The following is a 25,682-nucleotide window of genomic DNA, read 5'->3' on the forward strand; positions in this document are numbered from 1 at the left end:
CTGCCTCGGAAAGAAGCCCGCTTCCTGGGCAAGACGTGGAATTGCAATTCGCAGTTTTTACGTCAGCATTTCTAAGACAAAGAAAACGATTCGTGAAGTTAAAAACGCCATTCTAGAAATCATTGACATGAATGTTTTAGTGTACAGTCTATACACTCACAAATTCTCAGTTTGAAGATTTTTATTTTATTTTATTGTGCTTACATTACTTGCTGAAAAAGGAATTCACTGTTTGTGTGCTTTCTTAACACCCCCCCCCCCCGCCCCCCAATATACTATATAATATTATAGACCTTTTTAGGGGTGGCATCAGTCATTTCCTTTTTTTCTATATTTGACTTTTTGTTGCGGTGAATGAGCTGCGATATGAACATTGACCACATCCAGTTTCTCTTTGTGTAGACATCTTCAGGTCACTTCCTAATTGGCTCGCTTTGCATTCCACAATCACAGTCAGTGGCTCACTTAAACTTTGCTGACCACAAACGCAAATATTGGCAATCTTCTGCGTTCAGACTGGACGTGTGGCGTGATTACATTCAAAGTTAATCCAGTTTGCGTGAATCGCCTGCCACGACCTCTAATGGCGCGCTGTTCCTATACAGTGGTTAGGCTGGAAGCTGAGTAGAAGTAGGAAGACCATCCAAAGTGCGCAGGATGCTGTGGAAAAATGTTTTTTTTCTTTCCATTGTTGCTTTCTCCAAGGTCAACTGTCACGACCAAGAGTGCGGCCAAACAATCGAGTCCAGATCGATTAATTCCTCATCTGTGATTCACATTCAAGCTCTTGTGTGACGGACACGCGTGTTGCAAAGTTTTATGACAGAACCACATAGCTAAAGGCTCTATTTGGGTGTATAAAACCATGTTATTATACAGTTCGACACAGGTTGTGCTGCATATAATGCAAAATCCGTTTTACCTATTCAGAGGGGAACAAAGTTACTCGCTTGTTTTCCATTCGTGTTCTCCTTCCACTACAGACACGGTGTAATAGCGTCGACTCTGCAATATTTCAGCACAGCACAGTTTTTAGGGCAAATTGATGCCAGTGACATTGTTGATTGTACGTTTGCATAAAAACCGTGGGAAGACGAGCTGTGAGAAACGTTTCGCTGGCAGGTTGGATAACAAATGGACAGCCATTAAGTCGCTCGCAACTACGCTAACCTCTTTCTGCTGCACGAAGCTCTGAAGCGGCCAACGCAACTTGGCTCCGGGCTCCCAACACACCGTTTTGTGAGCAGCACATCGGAATTAAGTCTTCAAGGCATGATGGGAAATATGCATTGACATCAATCAATTGCTGACATCTCGGGCCACACAAAATGGACTCCATTTGACTTTGACTTATGAATATGAAAGTACGGAACAACCTCCAAAGTCAAACCATCTAGCCTGTGAATGATTGACTCCCACGGGAAATGTAAAGTGACAATTAAGCCCCATAAAATCTTTTTGTTTTAACTATCCAGAAAATATTTGATGCAACATTTTGACATTCGGAACCGTCATACGAGAAGCAAACCATTCATGTTAAGACAACGTCAAATTCTCACTTTGTTTACGCCACTATTTGACAATGAATTGTTATATTCATTAAGAAAATTCACCTGCCACTTAAAATGAAGATGCATTACATATTTCACAGACTTAAAAAGAAAATAAGGGTTGTATAGTCAAAGGCTTGTTAACTTAAAAGTTGACAGCATCAGTATATCAAAGTGATTCAAACAATTTTGATGTCAGGAGATTCAATGTCCGGTTTAATTGTTCAAAATGACTGTCTAAGGAGAGCCAATTCCCACCCAGTATCTTAACAAGAAGGTGAACTGATGCAAAAAAAATAGATCAATGGCTGAATCAAGGTGGTTCTTAATCCAATGGAAATTCTTGCATAGGATTTTGACAAGATCATCCTTCCCGCAAACACTGTTCAAAAGAGAAAGGGGAAGCGATTAGAAGTCAAGTTGAAATGATTTAAGCTTCAGCTCCACCCAAGTGTTCATCTTCTCAATTTGCATGGAAGTGTGGACCTAAAATGCAGTTTTAGTAAATTCATCTGCGGTATCCCTTACTCATTCTGATTTATTCTGCCCCATTTCTCTACTGAATACTTAACTGATCTACGGTGATAAAGGTGAAGGCCTCAGATCAAATGCAGAGCCTGGAAAGAAAGTACCTAACAAGCTCCACTGAGTCTCTCTGCCCGTGCCGTGTGTGTGACATGTCGGTCCGTGAAGCGCGACATCTTTAAATTAAGTAGACAAGGTGCTGACAAACGAGTTAGCCCAAAAACTGGTTTGCGTCCGCCTGCGGACAGGACGGGGGAGAAAAAATAAAATAAAAAGATACAGGGCGTGCATATCTGATGAGGTTCGTCACATCAGCATTTTATTCCTTACATGAAGGGCTCGGATGGAAGACGGGGTTTGCACGACTGCATTTTCCATAGTGTGCATCAAGCGAGCGCCACGGCTGAATAGCTTAATCGGCCGTCGTATTGAAGGAGCCACGCCAAGCGGTCGTCACACTAAAGCTCATTTAACCTGCTAATGAGACAGGTCTCTCCCTCTCTCTTTAACTCTCACGTCCTTAACGATGCAATACGAACAGAGCGCCTGTCGTGAAAGAAAAAATAAACTGGAGTTCAAGTATCTTGGGGTCTGAGGGAAGAATGGAGGGGATGATCGACAGATGGATCGGTGCAGCGTCTGCAGTGATGCGGACTTTGTATCCGTCCCATGTGGTAAAAAAAAAGGAGCTAAGTCGAAAAGCGAAGCTCTCGATTTACCACTCCATCTACGTTCCTACCCTGACCTATGGGCAAGAGCTGTGGGTCGTGACCGAAAGAACAACATTCCAGATACAAGCGGCCGAAATTAATTTCCTGCGCAGGGTGTCCGGGCTCTCCCTTAGAGAACGGGTGAGAAGCTCGGTCACCCGGGAGGTGCTCAGTGTCGGGCCGCTGCTCCTCCGCATTGAGAGGAGCCGGATGAGGTGGCTGCTGGGGCATCTGATTCGGATGCCTCCTGGACGCCTCCCTGGCTGGAGAGACTATGTCTCTAGGCCGGCTTGGGAACGCCTCGGGATCCCTCCGGAAGAGCTGGAAGAAGTGTCTGGGAAAGGGAAGTCTGGGTATCCTTGCTGAAGCTACCTCCCCCGCGACCCGACCCGGACAAGCCGTAGGTTTTCTTTTGTTAGGATTAACTGACATCCAATCAAGACCATCATCTTGATAGGACACACTCAACGCGGGCCTGCTCTTTCATGCCATCCTCAGAGTCCCTCGTCCTTCCCTGACGTTCACCCATTTTGTTTACTTTTGGCTTTTGTGAAGTGGTCGTTATCGTTAACAACTGACATGGACGTCCATGGAAGTGATGGCGCGTGAATAATTCCTCCATGCCGGAGATCGTATGCTGCAACCGTGCAGTGGCCGGGGAAGTTGCCATACTTGAGTGCAGCACGTCAAACAAATCAGAGCGTGCAGATCAAGCGTGCGCAAGCACGGCAGGAATGCTTAGGGTGAGGGCACCCTTAATCAGCCCCGGTGGAGAATTCTGTTTGCTCACAGCCAAGTGGAGACATATGCTATGCATACTAGTGCACAGCATACATTTCATGTTAAAGGAACAAGTACAAGGTGCTTTTCTGGGGTTACAAAGTAACAAGGCCAGGTCAAGCCTTCTTAATTACAGATCAAATTTATCATGTAGTACTGGAAAGTCAATGTTTTTTTTTTCTTTCAACAAATGTGATATTTTTTTTTCCTTTATTTTCCTCCATTAACATTCAAAGCAATAGCAGTCTCTCTGAAATTGGAGGGAACTGCAGTCTACTTATTGCACACATTATCACTGAAGGAAACAAGCCGAGCAAAAAAAAAAAAAAAAAAAAACAGAAAATGTTTCCTACACGTTATTCTTTGGATTGTAGCTCAGGAGAGAAACAAGAAAAGAAAGAAACCATTTAAGGCAGAGACGTAGTGAGTTCAGGGTTATGACGTGAGGGCAGCCTGCAAGTGACAGCTGTAACTCTAACAACAACAACAACAAAAAAAATGTCTTACACACACACACACACAAGGCCACCATTTTCTTTGGAGGTAATGTTGCAGCTCGCACAGTGATGGCTGCCTCCGGAATGTGGAATTCTGCACGTCCGGGAAGGCCACTAACTGGTAAGTCGGATAAATTTCACTCGTGGAAAAAATGCGGGTCGACTTCTACTTTACATTTTGCATCTCAATAATTTTTCCTCAGGGAAATTTTTGTGTGTTCATTACATCTGTGCCGTCACATTTGGCCTGCAAAACTGCAGACCGCGAGGACATCGGCGCCACATTATTTGTATTTTCGTGCGCCGGCTTGCGCTCGCAAACCCTCTTACCCGCGCCGCGGGCAACCTACGTGCCGCCTGGACCCAGTTTGAATTTCGGTAAGCCGGTTTCGAGTGCCGCCGATGAATTCCCAAACAGAGTCCAAGCTCAGACCGGAGACCAAAAAAGGAGAGAACGCCGACACCAATGTGAATGCATAAACATTTTCCCACATAGCTGCGGCCTCACACTTAAATGCAACCGGCAGAGAGCCACACTTACTGTACATACACAGACGGGCTTTCCAGCTGAGCTCTGGAGACCATCTTTAATAGCGCTTGGCTTCGAGGGGATCTGATGGGACCTTGGGACCAAAGGAGGGTTTAAAGTCATTGCTTTAACGAAGGGAAATATGACGGCAGAGTGGAAGATCGGGATGGAGTGTGGGGGAAAAGAAAAGAAAATATGGATTCAGAAAGATGAATGGTGTGAGAGAGCAGGGGGGAAATTAAGTCAGGAGGTGAGAATGTATAAGTCTGAGCAAATACTGTCGTTATTACCGATCTCTGAGGGGTGGCGGCAGAAGCTGACTCGACTGGATGTTGGCGAGCACTGCTACCAGCGGCGACTGGTGTCTGCTTCACAGCGCCGCAATCTGACAGAGGCTTAAAAGGTAATGGAAGTGGACATAAAATATAGGAGCTTTGGCACGCTCGAAGAGTCAGAGTCTTTGATAAGTCCAAGCCCACTTCAGGTCCCACACAGTAAACATTCAACGTCTGACACATTTAGCACTCTCGATTTGTCAAACTTGGACTAATATTCATTCAAAGGGGAGGAAAACATACTTTTTAGTGCGTCTAAGAGGGTTTAGAGCTGTGATCGCTCCGCCAAAAGGCCCAGCCGGGTACATCTTATAAATAAGACGACAGAAACACTAAGTTCTTTGGCAGGATAGCTACGGCTATAAATGCTTTCCCTTCACACCAACCTCTTCCTCACTGTAAACTATAAGGAGGCCCGACTGGCCAAAAATAATTACAACTTGAATAAAATGAGGTGGCAAGAAATGCCAACGCAGAGGGAACCTTGCCCCTTTTTTTTCCAGGGTGCGTCTAGAGAATGTTACCATGAAGTCCCCCCAAAAATAGTCACGCGTCAGCGTTAAAGAGGTTGTGTCAAAATTATGGTGAGTCTTAAAAAGAATTGCATCATTGGGGAGCCGAGATTACAGAGTTCATTAGAGCACAATTTCAAAAGCACAATTTCCCATATCGTGTGCATGCTTTAGACTACACATATCCAATATCATTCTCACCTTTATTGAACAACCTGCCCCGTGTACACATTCAAAATGCAGCTACAACGGAGAAAAAAAAAAAAAAGAATAAGTGCGAGTGGGTGCAAAAACAGGTCACTGCTTGTTGGAAGGTAATAAAATGGTGGTCTGATCAATACGAAGAAGTAGGCAATGAGGTTCTTTTCCCATTTGAAGCATGCATGTTGGCTTTATTAACATCCTTCGAGCGAGATCTGCTAACTTGGAGCCGCTTTACAAACTTCCCAAGACTTCACTAATTATTTGCCACTGTCACAGAGTTCCTTTTCAACCGCAGGGGTTAGCAACTATCAGCTGACGCACAAGTTTCATTAGGCCACACACAGACGCACACTAAGAATAGCAATCAGCACAGTATTTGTCTCCAGGACCGTCTAATCCAAACCAGGCGAGCAACAACAGCAGTTAATAATAAGTCTAATTTACTTCCAAACCTCACGTCACAGGGCACCGTTTAAAAGCGCAATTTAAAACCGTAAATCAGTCTTTGAGCAAAGACATTCGCTCTGTTTATCCCCCGAGATTTGTATACAAATATCCCAGTGAACAAATCTAAGCAGACGTCCTCCATCCGTTTAACGACAAGTCGCAATTTCCTTTCTTCTTCTTTGGAAGAAAATGACCTCCGTGTATTTCCTCAGCGCTCGACACCGCAGGTAATTTTCTCCATTTCGGCCCTCGATTCAGAAGCATTTGCATAAAAATGTTCGCTTTTGAGGCTCCCATAACAAAGCGCGGCTCTAAAACGCAATTACTCTCCTAAATAGTGGCGACTAATTACAGAGGTGTGACAAACAGGTAGCAGAACGGAGCAGGCGGCCCGAAACACAACGGCGGGGCCGGCCACTGGGGAGCGAGCGGCTCAATGGGAAGCAATAAATTCATTTAGGCTGGCTTCATTAAACCCTGCTCCTTGGGCCCTGCGTCACGCTCTCCCCCTTTGGCTCTCGCACCCTCCTCGCTCTCATTCGCGGGGCGGCGGATGTGCCGTGGGTAAGAAAGCCGAGATGGCGCCGCGGAACGCCGCGGGGAGGTACGTGGGGTTATTAGATGAAGAGGGAGCAGCGGTGAAAGGATGGGAAGGAAGAAGGGAAGTGAGCGGAGGAAGGAAGACAAAGGAGAGGGATGGTATCAATAAAAGCAGCGCTATAATAAAGAACGAGAACAAGGCAAACTCGTACCACATGCTGGCAAGGCAGAACAAGGGCACATGGACATGTGCGCCATTGATGATAAAGAAAGAGGACATAAAAGGATAAGCATATAAAAGAATACTTTTCAACATGGCTTTTTCCAAAGGCCCCCCCAGAGAACACAGGAAGAAGGAAAATTACAGCTTTGGTCCTCAAACGAGGGCCAAATGCCAGGTATCCAACATGGCGGAACAAGAGCAGCCGAGCCCGGCGGTCTCTTTACCATTTAGATTACACAGGCGGCGCTCTGACCTCACAGTATGGACGAGCGCAATAAGCCACCGAGTCGGCCGCCGGCCGCCTGCAAGGCCAAACAAAACAACCTGTACGCAACGATACCAACCAAAGTTGGGTCCACGCAGGCAAAAGGGTTGCAGTCACACCTCGGTTCACAATCGTCACTCGTTCCGATAATTTCGCACTTTTATATGAATGCGTATCGTAACCAGCCTCGGTATTAAAAATAAAGATGGACATAAATGAACTCCATACTTTCTTTGTTCTGAAGAGTAGTGCAGATGATTTCCCCAGCAAACTGCACGGCGAGAGGAGAAACACAAACGCCTCTTTCATCTCTATTTTTCCTTTTGTTCAACAATATTATGACAGGACTCCTCAAAGAATAATAATTTTGCATTTCACTTTCCTGGGAGCCGTACTCGGGGCTAATTTAAAACAACAAGTCTTCCGGATATTGCACTGATTTTACAATTGGAAGAGAAAGCACAATGGACGATCAACGTGGGTGCTGTAGGTGTAAAATAAAATCAAATTGTGACATACAGACCCCGTGTATGTCTTTTTTTTTTTTTTTTTACCCCTCCCTTAAAATACACTTAAACTTTATAAAACACATTTTTTTAAGTATTCCTAGGCTCAGAGTTCTCCAAATATGACGTATAGTGTGCTTGCTTCAAGCTACTTGTAACTACCAGTTTAGAGTTGCTGCAAAAAAGCCACAATGTGGATATTCCAAGCAAATTATTGAACCAAACCATTTAATTAAATTTAATTAAAGTCCACCAGGTTAGTGCCAACATGCAATGTGAAATGCCATAGACAGGGCAACAAAAATAAGCACAGACAGTCATTTTAAACCTTAAAACAAGTGCTTCTTTAAGATAAAAAGAGCCTAAAACAAACCTCACATAGATCCGTGTCAGGCTTAGGGTGAGAAAACCCTCCCATCTCCCAAACTATCACTTTTCAGGATTTTTTTTTTTTTTTCCAAGGGGTTAGTTTACAGCTTAGTGTGCGATTAACATTTCATAACCAAGGAGAGCAAGCCATTTTCAACAATTTATATTGGTCAATAATATGAAAAAATGGCATATCGACAGGGAAAACGACCAATATTACAGATTTGTTTAAAAACACACATTTGAACATTGGCGGTTTCGGCCTAAAGTCGGCAGCATATTTTCTCACCTCCGTGGGCTCTACAATTATGAAAAACGGCATAACAGCACCCCCTTCCTGCTCTTAATTATACTGCCTCAATGCAGCCAGCCAGGTCGCAACGCAAGGTGCAATCAACCCTGAATCCAGACTTCCCTGCATATTGGAGAAACCCGAGAATAAACGAGCCAGCTCTTGAAAATCTGTGCTATAGCGGGGTGACCACTGGAGTTCGGTACCCTGGCACCGTCCTTCATTTGAACCATTCTGAACTAAATTGAGCCGAGCGCATGCTGGGTGGGTGATTTGCTGTTGCAGAATGAACGCGGAATAGAGAAAGCACATCTCACAAATGGGTTGCAAACGAACCCGGAGCCTTGGCTTTTGCCTTTTCATTGGGGCCTGATGACCACGTATGTCCTCACAGAGTCCATTGCCGTGGTTCCTGGCCATTGGAGCACTTCATGAGAACAAGATGACACACTGATTCTAAGTGACGCCCATCACTTTTAACACACGGAACCATCTGCGGAAGGGTGAATGGATGCAGTTTCGGCTTTCGCGGGCCCTGAACAAAAAAAAAAACAAGCCGAGCTCCTCGGCGGGAGTCACGCTGAGCCGTGTGGCCGTATGTACGAGAAAAAGAAAAAGAAAGTGACAGAGAGAGAGAGAGAGAGAGAGAGAGAGAGAGAGAGACATTTACACATATGACCTGCACTGGCGACTTTGTGTGGTAAACTCAAACTATATTAGCCTGATTTAAAAAAAAAAAAAAAAAAAAAAATCACACACTGCACTGAAATAAACAAATACAAACCAGGAGGGTATGATCAAAATGACTCATGCCCTTTGCTTTCCAGAAAAAGTCTGGAAATTAGGCTGTGGAACATTTTGGAATCTACGCTTTATAAATCCAGCGAGTGGGAGGAGGGGGGGGGGGTCAGTTTAAGGGTAAAGTAACCTTGAGAGAGGAAGTAAATGAAAAACACGAATCCTCCAAAAAGGGGTGAAGCTGGATAAAAGCAAGAAAATCTGATAAGAGAGAAATCACTCTCAGTACAATCTTCGATTTTGAAGAAAAAAAAAAAAAAACATTTTGCATCTTCAGGTCTTTAAATTATGTTTACTACGTCAGCTACTTGTCTTTCCCCGTGCACTGGTAATCGACCATCGCAATAACAATTTAGAAAACATGACTGAACACAGGGGAAACGGGAAAAAGATGCATTTGGACAAAATTGAGACAATAATTCTTGGCATCACAGGTCAACAATTGGGTTAGCACGGCTTTCAGTGCCAGGAATTTTGTTAGATGATAGCGTTTTAAGGCCCATGTCTAATGCAGTGACACAACTGGGATATGCTTGGCTTTCCTTATAATAAATTGCATTTGGGTGCTTCCTTGATCTAAAACCAAAGCCGCGAATATGGACATTCGCATTCGAGATTTAACAATCAAAGTGAGAAGGCACAGCTCGTGGATATGTAAAGCTTTAAACAACACCAAAGATGCATCCAGTTTTGGTTGTGCTTGTCCTCAGCAGAGTGTCGAATGACCCCAAGCGTACTGCGAAAAAAACAATTGACTTTATTTTCAATTGTCGTTTTAAGCAAAGAAGTGCAATGTTGTGCATTGGGCACGTCGTCATCTGAGCTCAATTCAACCCAGCATGCATTTCACTTGCTGAAGACCAAAATGAAGGAAAAGAATCACCGGGGATGAAATCCAGCGTCATTCCGGACTTCAGGCTATAATTGGCTGCCAGGGGAAAATCCATTGTGGTGGTGTTTGGAGCCAAAAACATGAGAATTGTTACAATGTCTCAATATTTATAGGCCTGACTGTATGACTTCAAGAATAAGTACAAAGTCTACAGTATAAAGTGACGCTGAGAACTTAATGTGAAGAACAGACATGTGATTTGAAACGAACGAAAAATAGCCGGGGGGGGGGGGGGGGGGGTCAGGAGGCTGAAAGCATGATCAAAGGATGATCACCAATTTTAACCCGCAACTTTGATAAATTGTATTATGAATTAAATATATCTGGTACATCTATAAATAAATGCTAATCTGTTTTTGAAACGTACACAATTTGATCGTGCATTCCTTTACCCCCCCAAAAAAATTACATATTCAACTAAATAAATTACTAAATTTAATTCCGATTTGCATAATAGCATGCAAGCGTGCTTTCATAGCGTGTACATCGTATCCATTCAAAAACGTTTTCATTTCTTGTTTTTGTAAATGATTGAAACGCATGAATTTGACACCAATTATTCATGTCATGTGTCGTTATCAGTAAATAATACAGACATTTTTTACAAGTAATTGCTTCTGAACTCTCACCTCGTTATTGCAGTGGTCGTGGATTTTGCGAATGAAGTCGCTTAACAGAGTGGCAACTTCCTTCTTTCCAACCGTATCGACGATTTCTCGTTCCATCCAATCCCATAGCAACTTACTTTTGGACATATGTATCAACTACTTTCAAGAGAGGCGTTTTTACTCTTGAGCGCCGTCATCGTGTTCACTTGAAAATGGCCCCAAGATCCGCCTCGTATACAACAAGCGTTTTCATTGGTCAGGAGGAACACATTCGACCGATCAACAGACGCGTATCTAATCTTCCACCTCGCTGGCAAAAGTGGAACCGGAATATGAACGAGTGTGGATTTTGGTACGGGATACGGTCGGAATATTGCAGACAAACAGCGAATATATATATATATATATATATATTTTTTTTTTTTAATCTATGCAATTTAAAAAGATGGAATTCCGACTACAAACGGAAAAATCACATGTAGTAGTCTTAAACATTATCCCCCCCCAAAAAAAGAAGATTTTGGATGTCAACTGGTGATATTAAGAAATGCAAGATGCTGCATTTTGAAAGAAAAAGTGGGATGGGACTCCATTATGTTTTTTTCAACATTTTGCCTTTGTGTCGCATCCCCAACACTTATCAAGGCATTGGAGTTTGACACTGCCATTACTCAAAATTAAGCACCACGGCAGCGCGTTTGTCGTAGCGCACCTTCACACACAACCTGCCAAAAACAATCACTTAAGTGTTTGCGTGCCTGACAGTGGGAGAGCGTAAAGAACAGAGAAAAGCAACTGGAGGAGGGATGATGGGCGAGAGACCAAAATGGGAAAACGTGGCAGGATGAATCGTCGAGCGGTTATGTGAAGTCCATTTAACAAGTGTTGTCTTGCAATCAAGTCGAACAACTCATCAGCAGAATTGCTCTTCAGAACACAACTCTAACGGCCTCCGCCCCTCTCTAATTTTGAGCATCACCTCACACGTGAATAATTAGACCAGGACCTACATTTGTAATATAAATAATAAAGATCCCTTCGACGACTTGCATTTGAAAGCGACGTGCGAACGGGGAGGTTCAGAGGAGCCCGAAAAAGAAGCGACAAGGGCGTCGGGCACGCCCCTCAGCGACTATCCTCAAATCTGAAGAGACAGATGGTGGAGTAACAAGACAAAGACAAATGTCTGTCAGTCCCTGTTAGGGGCTCAGCTGACATTTTGCTTGGCATTTAGAAAATAAGTTGAAAAAAATACAACCAAAAAGGGGTGAGGTGAAATAGTTGGCTGGAGAAAGGAAGTAAATTGTACTTGTTGCCACTCGTCACAGATGATTCACCAACTCTTATGTGCTTAAAATTCAAAGTAAAAATGCTATCAACAAATACGCAATGAGCAAAAAGCAATAAACACTCAAGTACACAATTGACAAAAAAAAATGTTGACAGAAGTGGTCTCCAGTTGTACACGGAAGCTTACGTCACAGTTCCACTCCATTATTGACTTGGCTGTACTCTAATTGTCGGTTTTCCACTTCAAAATAATATAACGTGAAACAACCAAACGGGAACATATTCAACAACATTAGTTGGGATGAGACATACTGCGTACAAAAACAGATGATAAGAAAGATGTCTTGTAGCAAACATGTGGGGTTGGAGACAAATATATTGGAGAGAAGACCGAAGGGAGCAAGCAAATGCACAACTGCGGTGAAGTGGAGACTGTGGAGTACAAGGCAACCTGAACTTGAGAATTTCCCCTAACCTCCAAGCACAAACACCCAGCAATTTTCTATCCCAATTATTCCTGACTTCGAAACAAAGGCCAAACAAACCCTGGACTGGTCGCCGGTCGATCACAGGGCACACATCAAGAGAGAGACAACCAATCACACGCTCCCTAAGTGGGAAATATGGTAGTAAATATGTGCCACCGGGACTTCAATTTGAAATGCCACATAAAACAGGATAGGAATTTGAAATGTAAAATCATCACTTTCAATAGTTGCTACAACTTGGTGACTGAAATTCAACTGGTTACAGTTCGCCGTCTAAAATTCACCGTCTATGCCACGAGGCAGGGTTACTTCAGGTCAGAAGCGAACACCCAGCCAATCGCAGCTACGCTTTCGTAGTCACGTGACGTCACATCCTAAGAAAGCGTAACTGGATTGGCTGGGTGTTTAGTTCTGACCTGAAGTAACCCTGCCTGGTGGCGCCGACGGTGAAATTCAGACAGCGAATTGTAGCCAGTTGAATTGTTCACATTGAAAAGTTAAAATACAACTATAGAAAATGTGATCACTTTCCATTTCAATTTCAAATCCTGTTTTCTGTGGCATTTCAAATTCAAATCCTGGTGGCACATATTTACTTGCATCGGGAACTGAACCCTTGATGGTTGCAGAAAGCAAGTGAAGCACTACTGTATATTGTCTGACTCCATTACTGCATTGACACTTTGCCTTATTGTGAAGGAATGTTACCACAGTCAACAAAAATTTATAATCACACACACACACACACACACACACACACACTCATACTTCCAGGTACGCATGCATGCACACACACAGACACAGAGACGTATGCAAAAGCAATGATGAAAATTAGTTACATAAAAAAAAAGACAATTAAAATGTCCTTTGAGCTTTCATTTTTTCCACAGACAGTAAAAATGATACTGAACATCTGTATGTACAAATCCAATTTTAATAGCTCTAAGATTAATTCAGGTCTCGAGAAAAATATCTTTGTAACCACACAAAAGAAACAGCGTGTGAACAGTCAACTAATACATACACCCAAAACTCCTGAAGATGGGGTAAAAACGGCTATCATAAGAAAATGAAAGTAAACCCAGGCATTTATTCAGCGATTCCACTTTGATCATAGCTTTCCTCACAATTTTCAAACTGTGAAATCTGAAAAATGTCGCTCCCACTTTGGCCGGCTATCACGGTCAGAGACGATACCGAGAAATAACCGGCCCGTTGGACGCCACCCGCGTGCAGCCCATTGTACCCTTCTCACGGCGAGAAATGACAGTGACCAAAAATTGACGTCCCACCGTCGCAATCTGCCCATTGGCGCGCGACCCATTTGTTCATCTCGTCTCCCTTTCTTACACGGATGCTATTTGCGGCCATTACCTAGAAGGGTGCGGGAGATCCGGAGGGGTGCGCCGCTTCTTTTGCCGCAAAATGAAAGACAAGTGAGAAGGGAAGAAAAAAAGAAAGGAAAAATGTCCAAGTACTTTACCACCCACAGGGCTGTACCTCTCCAATGGCCTCTTATCAGGGGACAAATTGATCCTGGAAATAAGGGGTCATTTCCTGCGCCTGTTTACCTGCCCCTGGCCAAACTGCCTTCCCACTGAAGCATTCATACTGCTTGCGACCCCGCTGTGGCCTCGGAGGACTTTTGCAAAGAGGGCTCGAGTCATTTCGGTCTTTGCTGTGATCCCAAGCGAGAGCCGCGTTCCTACAATTGCATGTGTGTGCGCGCTTTGATGTCCACGACACGAAAGTTCTCCAAAACCTTGAAACATTTAACCCACTTCGCACCGGTTTGTAACCACTGTGGTGTATACGAGTAAAGCGGTTCTATAGTTTGCCACACGGAATGAGCAGTGGTGTAAGGATACAGCAATGCACTTGACAGTTTTTAGAATTATGAGCCGCGATTTGGTCATTTATTTATTTTGTACTTACATTTTAGTTGGGAATAAAGCTCGAGATTGAGTGGCAGGGACCTCGGGCATTGGCATCATAAACATTGTGACATATAAAGCAAGTGCTATGAACAAATTAGATTTGCCGATTGTTGAAAAAAAAAATTAAAATGAATTGTAAAAATACTAGTAACATGAAATATTTTTAATGCCTCTATATTTACATGTACATGCAGCCATGAGTTTAGTTGTTACCTCCCACATCCCAAAAAACATGCAACATTAATTGCACACTCTAAATTGCCCATAGGTGTGATTGTGTTTGTCTCCATGTGCCCTGAGATTGGCTGGCGACCAGTTCGGGGTGTACCCCGCCTCCTGCTCGTTGACATATGGGATAGGCTCCAGTACTCCCCGTGACCCTCGTGAGGATAAGTGGCAAAGAAAATGGATGGATGGATAATTTAGCTGTACTGCGTTTCATTTGCAATGACAGTGGAAGCTTCGATAAAAGCGACCCCCAATATAAGACATATCAGCTAAAACAGACCTTCAGGACTGATCAATGCCATTTCCATGCGTCACTTGACCCCCATTGACAAAGTTTGATCCTTCTCGGCCAGTTCCAATTGGCCGCTGTTGTTTACTGCCGCTGTGCCGTAACGTCGGCAGAGAATGGCACCAGGGTTTTTCCTGGTCACAGATGCAAGATGCGAGTCGACGCGCCTCCGGTGCCACAGTGTCGATCATATTGAATGGGGGGCATTGACGTGGAAGCTCACGTTCAGCACTGGCTCCCCCTCAAGGCTGCGTGCCGAGCCCCCTGCTTTTCATCCTCTCCACTTCAGACCGCTCCCCCATCGACACCAGCAACACCTTTCGAGTAAGTATGCGGGTAACGCCACAGTGGTAGGCAGCCCGCTCACCGGGATGAGGTGCAGCAGTCGACTGCGTAACAAAAACTTGCTCCTGAACAAATCCAAACCAAAGGAGCTCATCGTAGAAGACAGAAAAAAAAAAAACCTATCCAGATATTCAGCCCATTTTCGTCGGTGGGACCTGCGTGGAAAGGGTCAGTGACTTCTGCTACCTGCGAGTCTACATCGAGGAGAAGCTGACCTGGAAAAAGAAGACTGCACAGGTGGCTAAGAAGGCGCAAAAAAAAAAAAAAAAAAAAAAAGACTCCACTTTCTGAGAATCCTCAGGAAGAACAACATCAGTCAGAGACTGCTTGCGTGTCCTCCACTACCTTTTGCCTGTGCGTGTGGTCTGCCAGCTGCACAGTAGAAAACAGGAAGCAAGGAACTCCAGAGAGTCACCAAGACATCGGAGTATCTTTACACTTCTTACCGAGTCAAGGGCCACTCCCTGTTTGTACTACTGTCATCGCGGAGATGTTGCATGAGCATTAAAACCAGGACAAACAGACTGAAAAAAATCTGTTAGAGCCTGACACAACCACTCTCTGTAATATGTGAAATATACAGTATTCAACATCCATACTACTTCTTCTCCTTTTCCTTTCGGCTTGTCCCGTTAGGGGTCGCCACAGCGTGTCATCTCAGATGAACGCACGTTTGTTTGGCACGCCCTGCTTTTAGCCGGGGAGAGAAGCTCACAGCAAGCAGAGCCAAACCCGCTTAGCTTCCGAGATCTGACGAGATCGCGCGTTCTCAGGGTACTCCGTGGCCGTAAGCTCTTCAATATTCATACTACCCTGTAGTAATATTCAATATCAGGTGCACCTTATTATGTTAAATGCCCGGCTCGTTTGGATGAAATGCAAAACTTTCAAACATTTTCAAGCTCCATATGTATTGACAACAGCTTTTGTACTGAACTCGTCGCAATTTTGTACTGTACAGTAATATGCTTGTATGTGGCCTCAAAATAAAGCGCTTCGTTGTTAAGGACAAAGCACAGCTATTTGTCTGTTCTATCAATGGTCCCCTGGCATGACAACATATTGCGTAAAATTCAAATTTGTTTGGCAAAATAGCAAATACCTCCAGCTTCTTCCTATTCATATCAGGGAGGAAGTGGGACGTTGTGCTTGTACACTATGTGCAGGTGTCGGACCACCTTAGCTCTACAAGTGGAGCTCAGAGGTGTTTCATAGAAGTAGCTGTTGTTGGGAGTGTCATCACACGGCGGCTTGCAAACTCTCGTCATGCGTGAAGAAACTGGGAAGACCCGAGTGCATTTGCAAGTGAAAATTGGGAGAACTCAACTACTATGATTACCTGACTTGAGTTTGAACATTGTAACATTTCTAGGATGACGCAAGCACGCACCACAAAATATAGAGCACGATCCGGTGTAGCAGTACCATCGCCGCTTTAACTCCAAATGTTCTGACACACGCACACCTTTAAATGCAAGCGTCCCCACCCACCGTCGTGCTGACAGAGTACGACTGCGAGGCTTTTATTTGTTTTCAGTTGCCATACAAACATAGACCCCACCACAACCACCATACATACATGTATTTACGCACAACAATAAACACACAGACGCGTCCAGGAAGCACTGAGTGTAAACGGGCTTTATGACTTGTAGATTTTCAAAATAGATTGTGGAATATTGAGAATGGCTGACCACCTCATGCACCCTCCAAGCTCCAACACGCAATACCGCATGATGCCACACATTCAGCACACGAACACACACAAAAGCAATTATAAATTCCAATATCCCCAACAGGTGATCCGGACAACTCCAGTCACAAGCATGCACGTCTTGAGCCCATGAGCCAGTGCAGTAAATATCATTATGGCATCAATGTACCACGTATGTGTGTGTGTGTGTGTGTGTGTGTGTGTGCGCGTGAATAAGCGCGTGTGCAATCCTTTAGAGCATTTCAAACTTCATGTTTTGATGATTGAAAGGAGGTAGGAAGGGTATTACCGTCTCATTCTCATCACGTGTCTCCTGCAAACTCAATGCAAGAATGATTACACACACACACAGTTGCACCAAGTGCGCCACGTTAAAATTCAATATTGTGTTCACACTCCTAAGCCAGCCTGGGAGCACACTCGGCGAAGGAGCAACAACCGTGGCTGCAAATCGATAGATTAAATTGAAACATATGAATAAAACACAGGGTGATAAATAAAAGAGGAGATGGTTTACTCTTGTTGCTACAATACTGTGCGGCTCCTCGAACCCAAACCCCCCCCACCCCCCACCCCCACCTCGTGCCCCCTCCCCATTTCCCAAAGCAGATGGTGGAAGCAGCGGAGACAGATGACCAGAGGGACAAAGAAACACAGGAAAATGTGCTTCTGTAATTTTGGTTTTAAGATTTTAAGATTGAATTCGTCTTCAGATGTGTCACGAGTGTGTTACATTCCACTGGCTGCGTACGTACGTTTAAAAAAATTAATCAGCCAAATGAAGTATCCACGTTGGCATTAACGACACATTTACTTTCATGCCAAAAGTAAGACCATATAAAACAATCAGTAGGCAAACTGTTTTTTTTTTTTTTTATATATAACCACTAATAAATGAACAAATGAGCAATTTTGAATACTGTAGAGATGTCAAACACATGATTAAAATATTGTATTAAAAGGCTTACATCTGTCAGCTCATAGATACCAGAAAAAAAACACTAATTGTAAGACTGACAACACATTATTTGTCAATCAAGAGACTAATGAATTATTTCACGGGGAAAAAAAGATTGGGGGAAAAATGAACTATTTACTCTCTTAATTGGATTTATTATGTCTGTGGCAAACACCCCCCCCCTCCCCCATTCTGCGTGCTTACATTAAAATTGTGCTAATGTCTGGGGAAAAAAAATTGCTTTGCTTGCTTGCCTTAATATTGCAAGATTACAGGCCATCATTCAGCATTTATTTGGCATGGCATCATATGGCGTAGCATAGTATGACATGGTACCTTATAGGATAGTATAGGACAAACCTGGCCATGGGGCTCTCAGACCAGTTTCTTGGACCGCTTTCATTCACGCAGCACGATAATGCCTGTTGCCAGGCAACCCAGAAACACTCGGAACGGACTACACAATCACCCCCCTTGTGAAAACGCTCCATTTCAGCACCACAATCGGAATAAACGGGCCAAATTTGAAGGAAATTTCATTTGGTGTCACAGGGATGGAATTTTCCTGATTCCAAAATCTGATCAGAAATACATTTTTCATGTTCAGCGTGAACCCAAATGAGTGAATCTCTGCTCTCTGTGCGTGCTCTGTTTTGACGCAAATGTGCAGTCGCATCGTTTCCACGCATACCTGTAAAAATGGCGGCTTGTGACCAGAGCGGAGCACTGAGAGTAAACCGGCCCTGCCCGAGCGGAGATCTTGTTTTGAACTACTTGCAACTTGTTTTGAATCAAGCGTGTGTTTTGATGAAAGTGTAAAACTACTGTGCTAATTACGCGACGGACATCTATCTTTAAATAAACGATGTGACGACGCCGATGTTCACATGTCTATCCTCCTTTTGGGAAAGACACGTGAAGAAACTACTTTGAGTGGCAAGAACTGATTATCAATTATGTTTGAAAAGAATTATTGAAGGCAACGAATGGCAGACGTCCCACTAACAACACACATGGTGAGAGAAGTAATGATATTGTAAATTTTATTTTTATTTGAGGACGTGGACTGAACATTGAAACCAAGAGTTTGTGAGACGGAGCACACAGAATTCATTGTTGAAACTGACTGGCCTGTAGTTTTAGTTCTGACGGAGTCATTTTTGTCACCATTACTTTAACGTTTGACATTTACAGTAAATCTGGCAGAGCTTTGTGTGTTTCTTTGTGGGTACGAGAAGTGAAAGGGTGAGTGGAAGAGGGGCAGTTTATGTGTGCCCAAGAGTGTGGAACAGGGGGCAAAACTGTCACAACTATGCGTGCCAACGTGTATTATGTGGCTTTACGCAGAATCACGGTGAAAATTGTGGGTCTAAGCCAATCCCGGAAAAGTATATGCCTGGGCCTCGATTCAACCAGCTATACTGATGTCACAATTTTCTCAGAAGAAAACAAACCGCTTAATGTGCGAGCCCCGATTATCAGTGGTAATCAAGTACCGGCACTGACGGGATCCAAAAATGACACGGTCACTGGAAAAAAAGCTGCCTGACATACCTGTCATTGATGCTCCAGTTGAGGCAGAGGTTGAGGGAGCTGAGGTTGCGACACTTCCTCACGACCTCCATTACCGTCTCATTGTTCAGCTCCGAGATGTGCCGCAGGTCCAGGACGGTCAGGTTGCGGAGCTAAAAACACGAGAAAGTAGTTTTAGTTGCAGGATTTGTGTTGAAAATGTGGAAAAAGGAGGTTGTGTAGCTCACAAAAACCCAAAAATGGATGCAAACAGCAAAAATTCACAAGCAGACGAAGGCCTGGTACACACAAAGTTAAATTGGAATGTTTTCATCCAGATCTTGTGCCTTCCCTGCCAAGGACGATTATTTTCATGTTTTGCACGATTATCTTGTGATGCGAGGTGTGTTAAAGAGTGAATTTTTCCATATAACAGGAGGGTCCAAAACGGGGCGGGAGGCGACAATCTTAAATGTTCAATGTTCAATATTTACAAATAAAAATGTTCATATGTTTGAAGAAAGCTGAAGACTCCCGAGTCATGACTCTGTGAACTGTGACGTGAAATAGTTTGGCAAACTTTCCTCATATTATGTTTTACTACGTTTGTACACAATACGGGGCCATTTTGCTTCATCAAAAACACGTACCCCCCCAAAAAATGTCTGCCGAAGCAAATCGACATTTCTCTTCATTTCGAAGGAGAAAATTCATTGAATACGTATAAAAGTAATGAGCGTATTGATGGAATGAATTGAACTTGTAGGTCAGGTTGCCGGACTTTTTTACTTTTTCAGAATTTCAAAATTTGTGGCTTGGCTCAATAAAGATTTGTGGAAACAATGTGACAGTCAACCGGAACGCTAATTGTCATGAAAGTCCCCACATAACGTTTACGTGCTTCATTACTGTGGTTTTGGTTGGGAATGCGTTTAAATGGGACTAGCGGTTAACGTAATGGCACCTCAACAATTATATTGTCTAAGAATTAAGATAGTTATAGTTCAAACCCTTCGCATGATGGGAAATTGACGTCTATTGGACGGAAGCATTATTTGTTTTTTTTAAGTGTATATTGCATTTTGACTTGTGGAAGGGGAAGAATGGAGACTTAGCTAAATTATATAGCGCTCCTGATTAAAATTCATCCTTTTAAAAATTTGCCCCCCAAAATATTTCGAGTCTGTTTCTTCTATGATGTTTATGCACACGTACACCAATTAAAAAGAATGTGTTCAAAACAATTCCACCCTCAGCCATCAAAGCATAAGAAGGGTCTGCTTGGCGGTTCGTTTTCCAATAGGTTTATGCTTCCATAACCGGTGTGAGGACTCGAGCCACTACTACGATGTGTGCATACACTTCCTTTGTTCCTTTCATCTCCCCAATTTTAAATAATCCTTCTCTCCTATCTGAACACCCCCGAAGAGGTCCCAGGATTAATCCTGTAGTCAAAATCCCGGCTTCCTGACATGCACGGGCGTCCCAAAAATACACTCCTGCTTTTGAAAACGAATGGAGCGCATTTAAGTGCATGCGTGATGGCGGGGGCTAAGGTAATAGAGGACGCATATTGCGAGCGGCTTCCGGGAAGCCCGGGTGCTAAATGTCACGGCCGAGGCTAAAAAGAAAACAAGCTCACGTTGGGCGTTAAGATCACCGAGCACTACTGTTGCCTCCATAAGGTTTGACATATAAAAGCAGCAGCATGAATGCACGCGGCAGCAGAGGTTCATTGTGTGAACCCAGCACACGTGGAAAGTGTCTTTCCTCGCATGCTGAGAGCACCGGCCATCAGCAACTACAACAAATACAACAACAACTAACCAAGAGTGCTATCGAAACCTTTACACTTCTTTGGAATGAAATAAACATGAAACGGATGTTTTGATGTTTTGTCCCCCACCCCACCCCATCAAGGCTTTAGTGATAACACAAAACGCAGTGATAACACAGAGCTGCATATGTTGAATCGCTGCCAGGAAAATAAACACCTTGTCTGAGTGTGTATTGCATAAAGGTGTGATGAATAAGAAGGTCAAGTGGCCAACATTTTAAAAACGTAGGTGAATGCAGATGAGCAAACATGAGCTGATGCCCCCTCCCCGAAAAAAAAGTTTTCATGGGCCCCTCTAGCCAATCAAAAAACCTGAATTATTCATCCACAATAAGCCTGATCCGTCTGTGTGTATATGCGCCATTATATCCAATTAGATTTACCATGTGACCATTACATATCCTCACACCCATTTAGATTTATGAATGTGATTAAACCTGCAGGAAATCCCCACCCCTGAGGACAAAAGCCGTATTTGCTCACCAAATTTAAAACTGCTTATGTCGGCTAAACCGAGCCGCTACTCCAGCCAATGGACTGCGTTCCATTGATGTGGCTAACCAATGGGAAACGGGGCCAACCACCGTCAGATTCGATTGGCCCGCAGTGTAGCTGGGTGGAGGAAAATAGTAAATATATGTGCTGGTGAAAGGGAAGAGGCAGCTAAAAGTGGAACTTTCTTGAAAAAAGGAAGAAAAAAAAAAAAAAAACAGCCTTTCCGTAATTACTCAGACCCACGTAATGTGACGGGACCTAAAGCCGCTGTTTGTTTTCTCGTAGTTGACAGATTACATTCGTTTGACTCAAAATGTTTTAACGGCTCCAATCGAATGTAATCACTTCCACTCGTGAAATAGTTCGTTTCGTCCTGACGTGTGTCACGGGAATGTATGTGTAGAGCAAGAAAAACAGAAACGGTGGAGACGCCGGTGAAGGAAAACAAAGACAGTTATTTAGCTAGAATTTAAAAAAAAAAAAAAAAAAGCATCTTAAAAAAAAGTGGACACAAACGGGGGGGTTAGTTGTATGTTCAGTGGATTTTTTTTTTTTTTTTTTTGCTGCTGCCAGTGACCACGCAGACTTCATCACGTCTCCCAAGAGTTGGCAGCTACACCTGGATAATTATTCATGCTGTTCATAAAAACACAAAAAGCTGCAAAACCCAGCTGCTCTGAGGCCTGCCTGGCGTCCCCACCCATGAATATACGCAGGCTGCCGCACAAATTAATGCATGCATTGATTTTTATGAATATTCCGAACGCACGCTCAAATGCGCAAATACAATGGAGATCCTCGGAACAAAACTGCGCAGTATAAAATCATGCTGCACTAATGATACATGCCTTTTTTTTTTTTTTTAAACAAAAATAAATTAATTCCCAATCAGTAAATTAACAACCAATACTCATAGGTCTTAAAGGCATGTTTTTAATTTAAATGTAGATTGAAAAGAGGTGTGAGGGGTTGGGGGTGGCTCATTACATGAAGTCTGATGTGCGCAAAAGCAGTGTTAAATCTTTCGGCAGTATATTGGATATAAATTATGGACAAATTCTCCATTGTTTCCTACCCAAAACGTGTAATCAATCCGCATCCAGAGATTGATGAGAAAACGTCTCCTACGTGAGACAATGGGTGTAGCAGCACATTTCTGCATGAAATGAGTCCCGCATTATTGAATTTGGCGCACATGACCGGAGCGGGTGCTCCTCCTGGCTCGGCTTCAATTAGGGCCTCTTTCAGGCAGGAAGAATGAGAGAATGAGAGTCGGAGGTCAAACGCAAAGCGCCGTTTGAAATGAAAGGAAAATAACATCCACTGTTAGAAGTTCACCCGCGCTTGGCTATAAGCACGGGGAGTTGACTATTAGAGGGGGGCCATATGACACTTTATTGCATTAAGCGCGTGTTATAGGGCCAAGTAGTTCACACTCGCTTACAAGTCTTGCGATATTACAACATTTATTTACACAACCTCGTCTGTCATGCAATGGCAACCAGGAAGTTGGGGTCTGCTGGGTCTTGTGCGGTGGATATTATGTCATAACCACAAAGTTACAGGACTTCAAGACAGGTGCTGTCCGTCAAACGTCACTAGCGACAGTTGTTTTTGTACAAAAGAACAGACACGGAAACAACGAGCAGTTAATTTAGACCGCTTCTTACTTGGTGATTGGGATTTAACCAAGAATACAATTTTGATGGATTAAAAAAAAAAAAAAAAAAAATGTTATTTGGGCAATTTGTTCTAAAAAGATCACCAGTAGTGGGCCTTTTTGATTTCATAGGTAAGGTGTGTTCGAGAGGCAGTCATTTGACAATGTAAACAGATTAAAAGAGCGTTGCATATTGATATTTTTAGCATTTTAATACGCGTTAAATAATCGTTGACAATTAAGGATTTAATGTAGAGTGGTGCCTCTACTTACGAATGTCTCTTGTAACGAAAAATTAAGGTTACAAAACACCACTTCAGAAAAATATTTTCTCGAGTTACAATGTAAAATTCAGGACAGGAAAGGAAAAAAATAGGCACAGCTATTCACAGCCCCTAAATTCCAGCGACCAAAGACATCTTGTATCTTGGTTTGAAAGATGTGTCATAGAGCTGCTCTCCCATTGGCTATCAACAAGCATTGGGGGGTGGTTTAGAACAGATTAGGCTGTTTACGTGTAAAAAGTGCTTCTACTTAAGAAACAACTTCTGGAATGGATTAATTTGGTAAGTAGAGGTAGTACTGTATATAATTAATCGTCATTTGAGCAAATTTGTTATTTCCGAAGCTTATATAAAAAAATAGTAGCCCTTCACATCTCTCAGTTTCAAAGCAGTTGATGATTCTTGCTTTACAATGTGACATTGCCTAAAGTAGTACTGTCCTCGCATTCGTATTCCGGCACTTTCTGTCATGTATCTGCAGACCAAAGATGCCATTTGTTTATTTAACGTCTCAAGAATGACTCAACACAATTTTAAATAATGAAAAGGCTCACAAATTCACTTCGTCATTCAAGTACTATAAAATTGGAGATTTTTTGGGGTCATTTTTTTTTCTCGCTAATCTAAACTTTTTCCATACTGTATATGGGCCCTAATAAACGTTACTTAGTTAAAAGTTACACAGAAGCAAAAATACCTCTAGTGCTCAAAAAGAGGAATTCTATCCCATTTTTGGCATGACGGTGTGTGGTTGAGCAGACAAATTGAAGACCGACCTGAATGCTTAAATCTGTGCAGAACGTTTTTTTTTTTTTTTTTTTTTTTAATAACCAACTGTGAACAGTTAACGCGTCAACATGGAGCTCATCAAAAAATTAATCAACTGTGGACACGATTTCAGTGTGTTGAGGAGACGCTAAGAACAGACAAAATGTGACCCTCGCCGGTTCTGGGAAATCCACAAATAAGGATCGCCGCAAGAGTTAGCGTGATGGAAGAACATCACAGCTCATAGACTGAATGTGACTTACTGCATTACACTAGCCAATGAGGGGAAAAAATGCATGTAATAAATGCATATGCGGACATGTAAAAAAGTTAACTTTCCTAGAAACACCATGCAAAGCAAACGAGACTTAACATACTTGAGTTTCAGATAGTTTAACATTCAAAGTTCTGAAGAGGAAGTGAAAGTCACAACAAGTGCGAATGTGTCGGTGCACACTGCCGCCGTTACACATTCTCCTCAGACGTCCTCGTGTGTTGCAGACGGTGTCAGACAGGACGCGACGGAGGCCAAAAAGGTGAGATGAGTGTAGCCGTGTCACTACGCAAATACAAGTGGGCACTCGTGCATACACGCGTGGTTTTTTTTTTTTTTCTTATCCATGTCAGAGAATCCCGCAGAGTTCATTCAGAAAGAGGGAGCCTAGAGTTAAGTAAGCCTTGTCCGTAGGCGTTGGCTAAGAAAACATCTTCATCATGTTTATTAATTTTCAGAAAAAGAATTGTGTTTTCAAATGTTAAAAAAGTCCCAATATTACCCTTGATCATGATCAAGCTGTAGCAATATTTGGGACTTCTCTAAACGTACCGCTACCTGACATAGAAAGTCAAATTATTCAACATACAGTGCTTTAAATCTTTGGAAATATGAACCTTTTGCTTCGCTGATTTTCTTCTTTCTAGTTGCTGCTTGATGTCAAACCAAACATAAAAAGGTAATTCTATCATGTGAAACCTCAACTTTTGCCCATGGAATTCACTGCGAGCTTCAAGCTAACAAAATGCAAAACATCACAGATAGGCTAACGAATACCATTGCTGGCTGTGGTGTTGCTATAGCCCTTTAAGCAATGGATATTTGATTCCAAACACTGAGGCAACATGTGTAGACTTATAATAATGAAATTAATTTTCCTTATCCTCTGCAAAAAAATGGTCACTATTTTGTCTATATTATAGTGCACCGTGGTGCCAAGGGCCACGTACCAGGAGGACGACAGTGGGGGGCTGGAACAGATTAATGGAACTGCTATTCATTTCAATGGGGAAAGATGATT

General features: G+C 43.0%; 1 protein-coding gene across 1 annotated transcript in view; it reads right to left on the reverse strand.

Moving 5' to 3' along the window:
• The window catches only part of fbxl17 (F-box and leucine-rich repeat protein 17), a 228,103-nt gene that overhangs the window by 123,656 nt on the left and 78,765 nt on the right, over positions 1 to 25,682 (reverse strand). Inside the window, exon 8 of the mRNA XM_061818405.1 lies at positions 19,386 to 19,516. Coding sequence (XP_061674389.1) covers positions 19,386 to 19,516 — 131 coding nt within the window. The remainder of the gene's footprint in view (positions 1 to 19,385; positions 19,517 to 25,682) is intronic.

Source organism: Syngnathoides biaculeatus, chromosome 4 (genome assembly GCF_019802595.1).
Source record: "Syngnathoides biaculeatus isolate LvHL_M chromosome 4, ASM1980259v1, whole genome shotgun sequence".
NCBI lineage: Eukaryota > Metazoa > Chordata > Actinopteri > Syngnathiformes > Syngnathidae > Syngnathoides > Syngnathoides biaculeatus.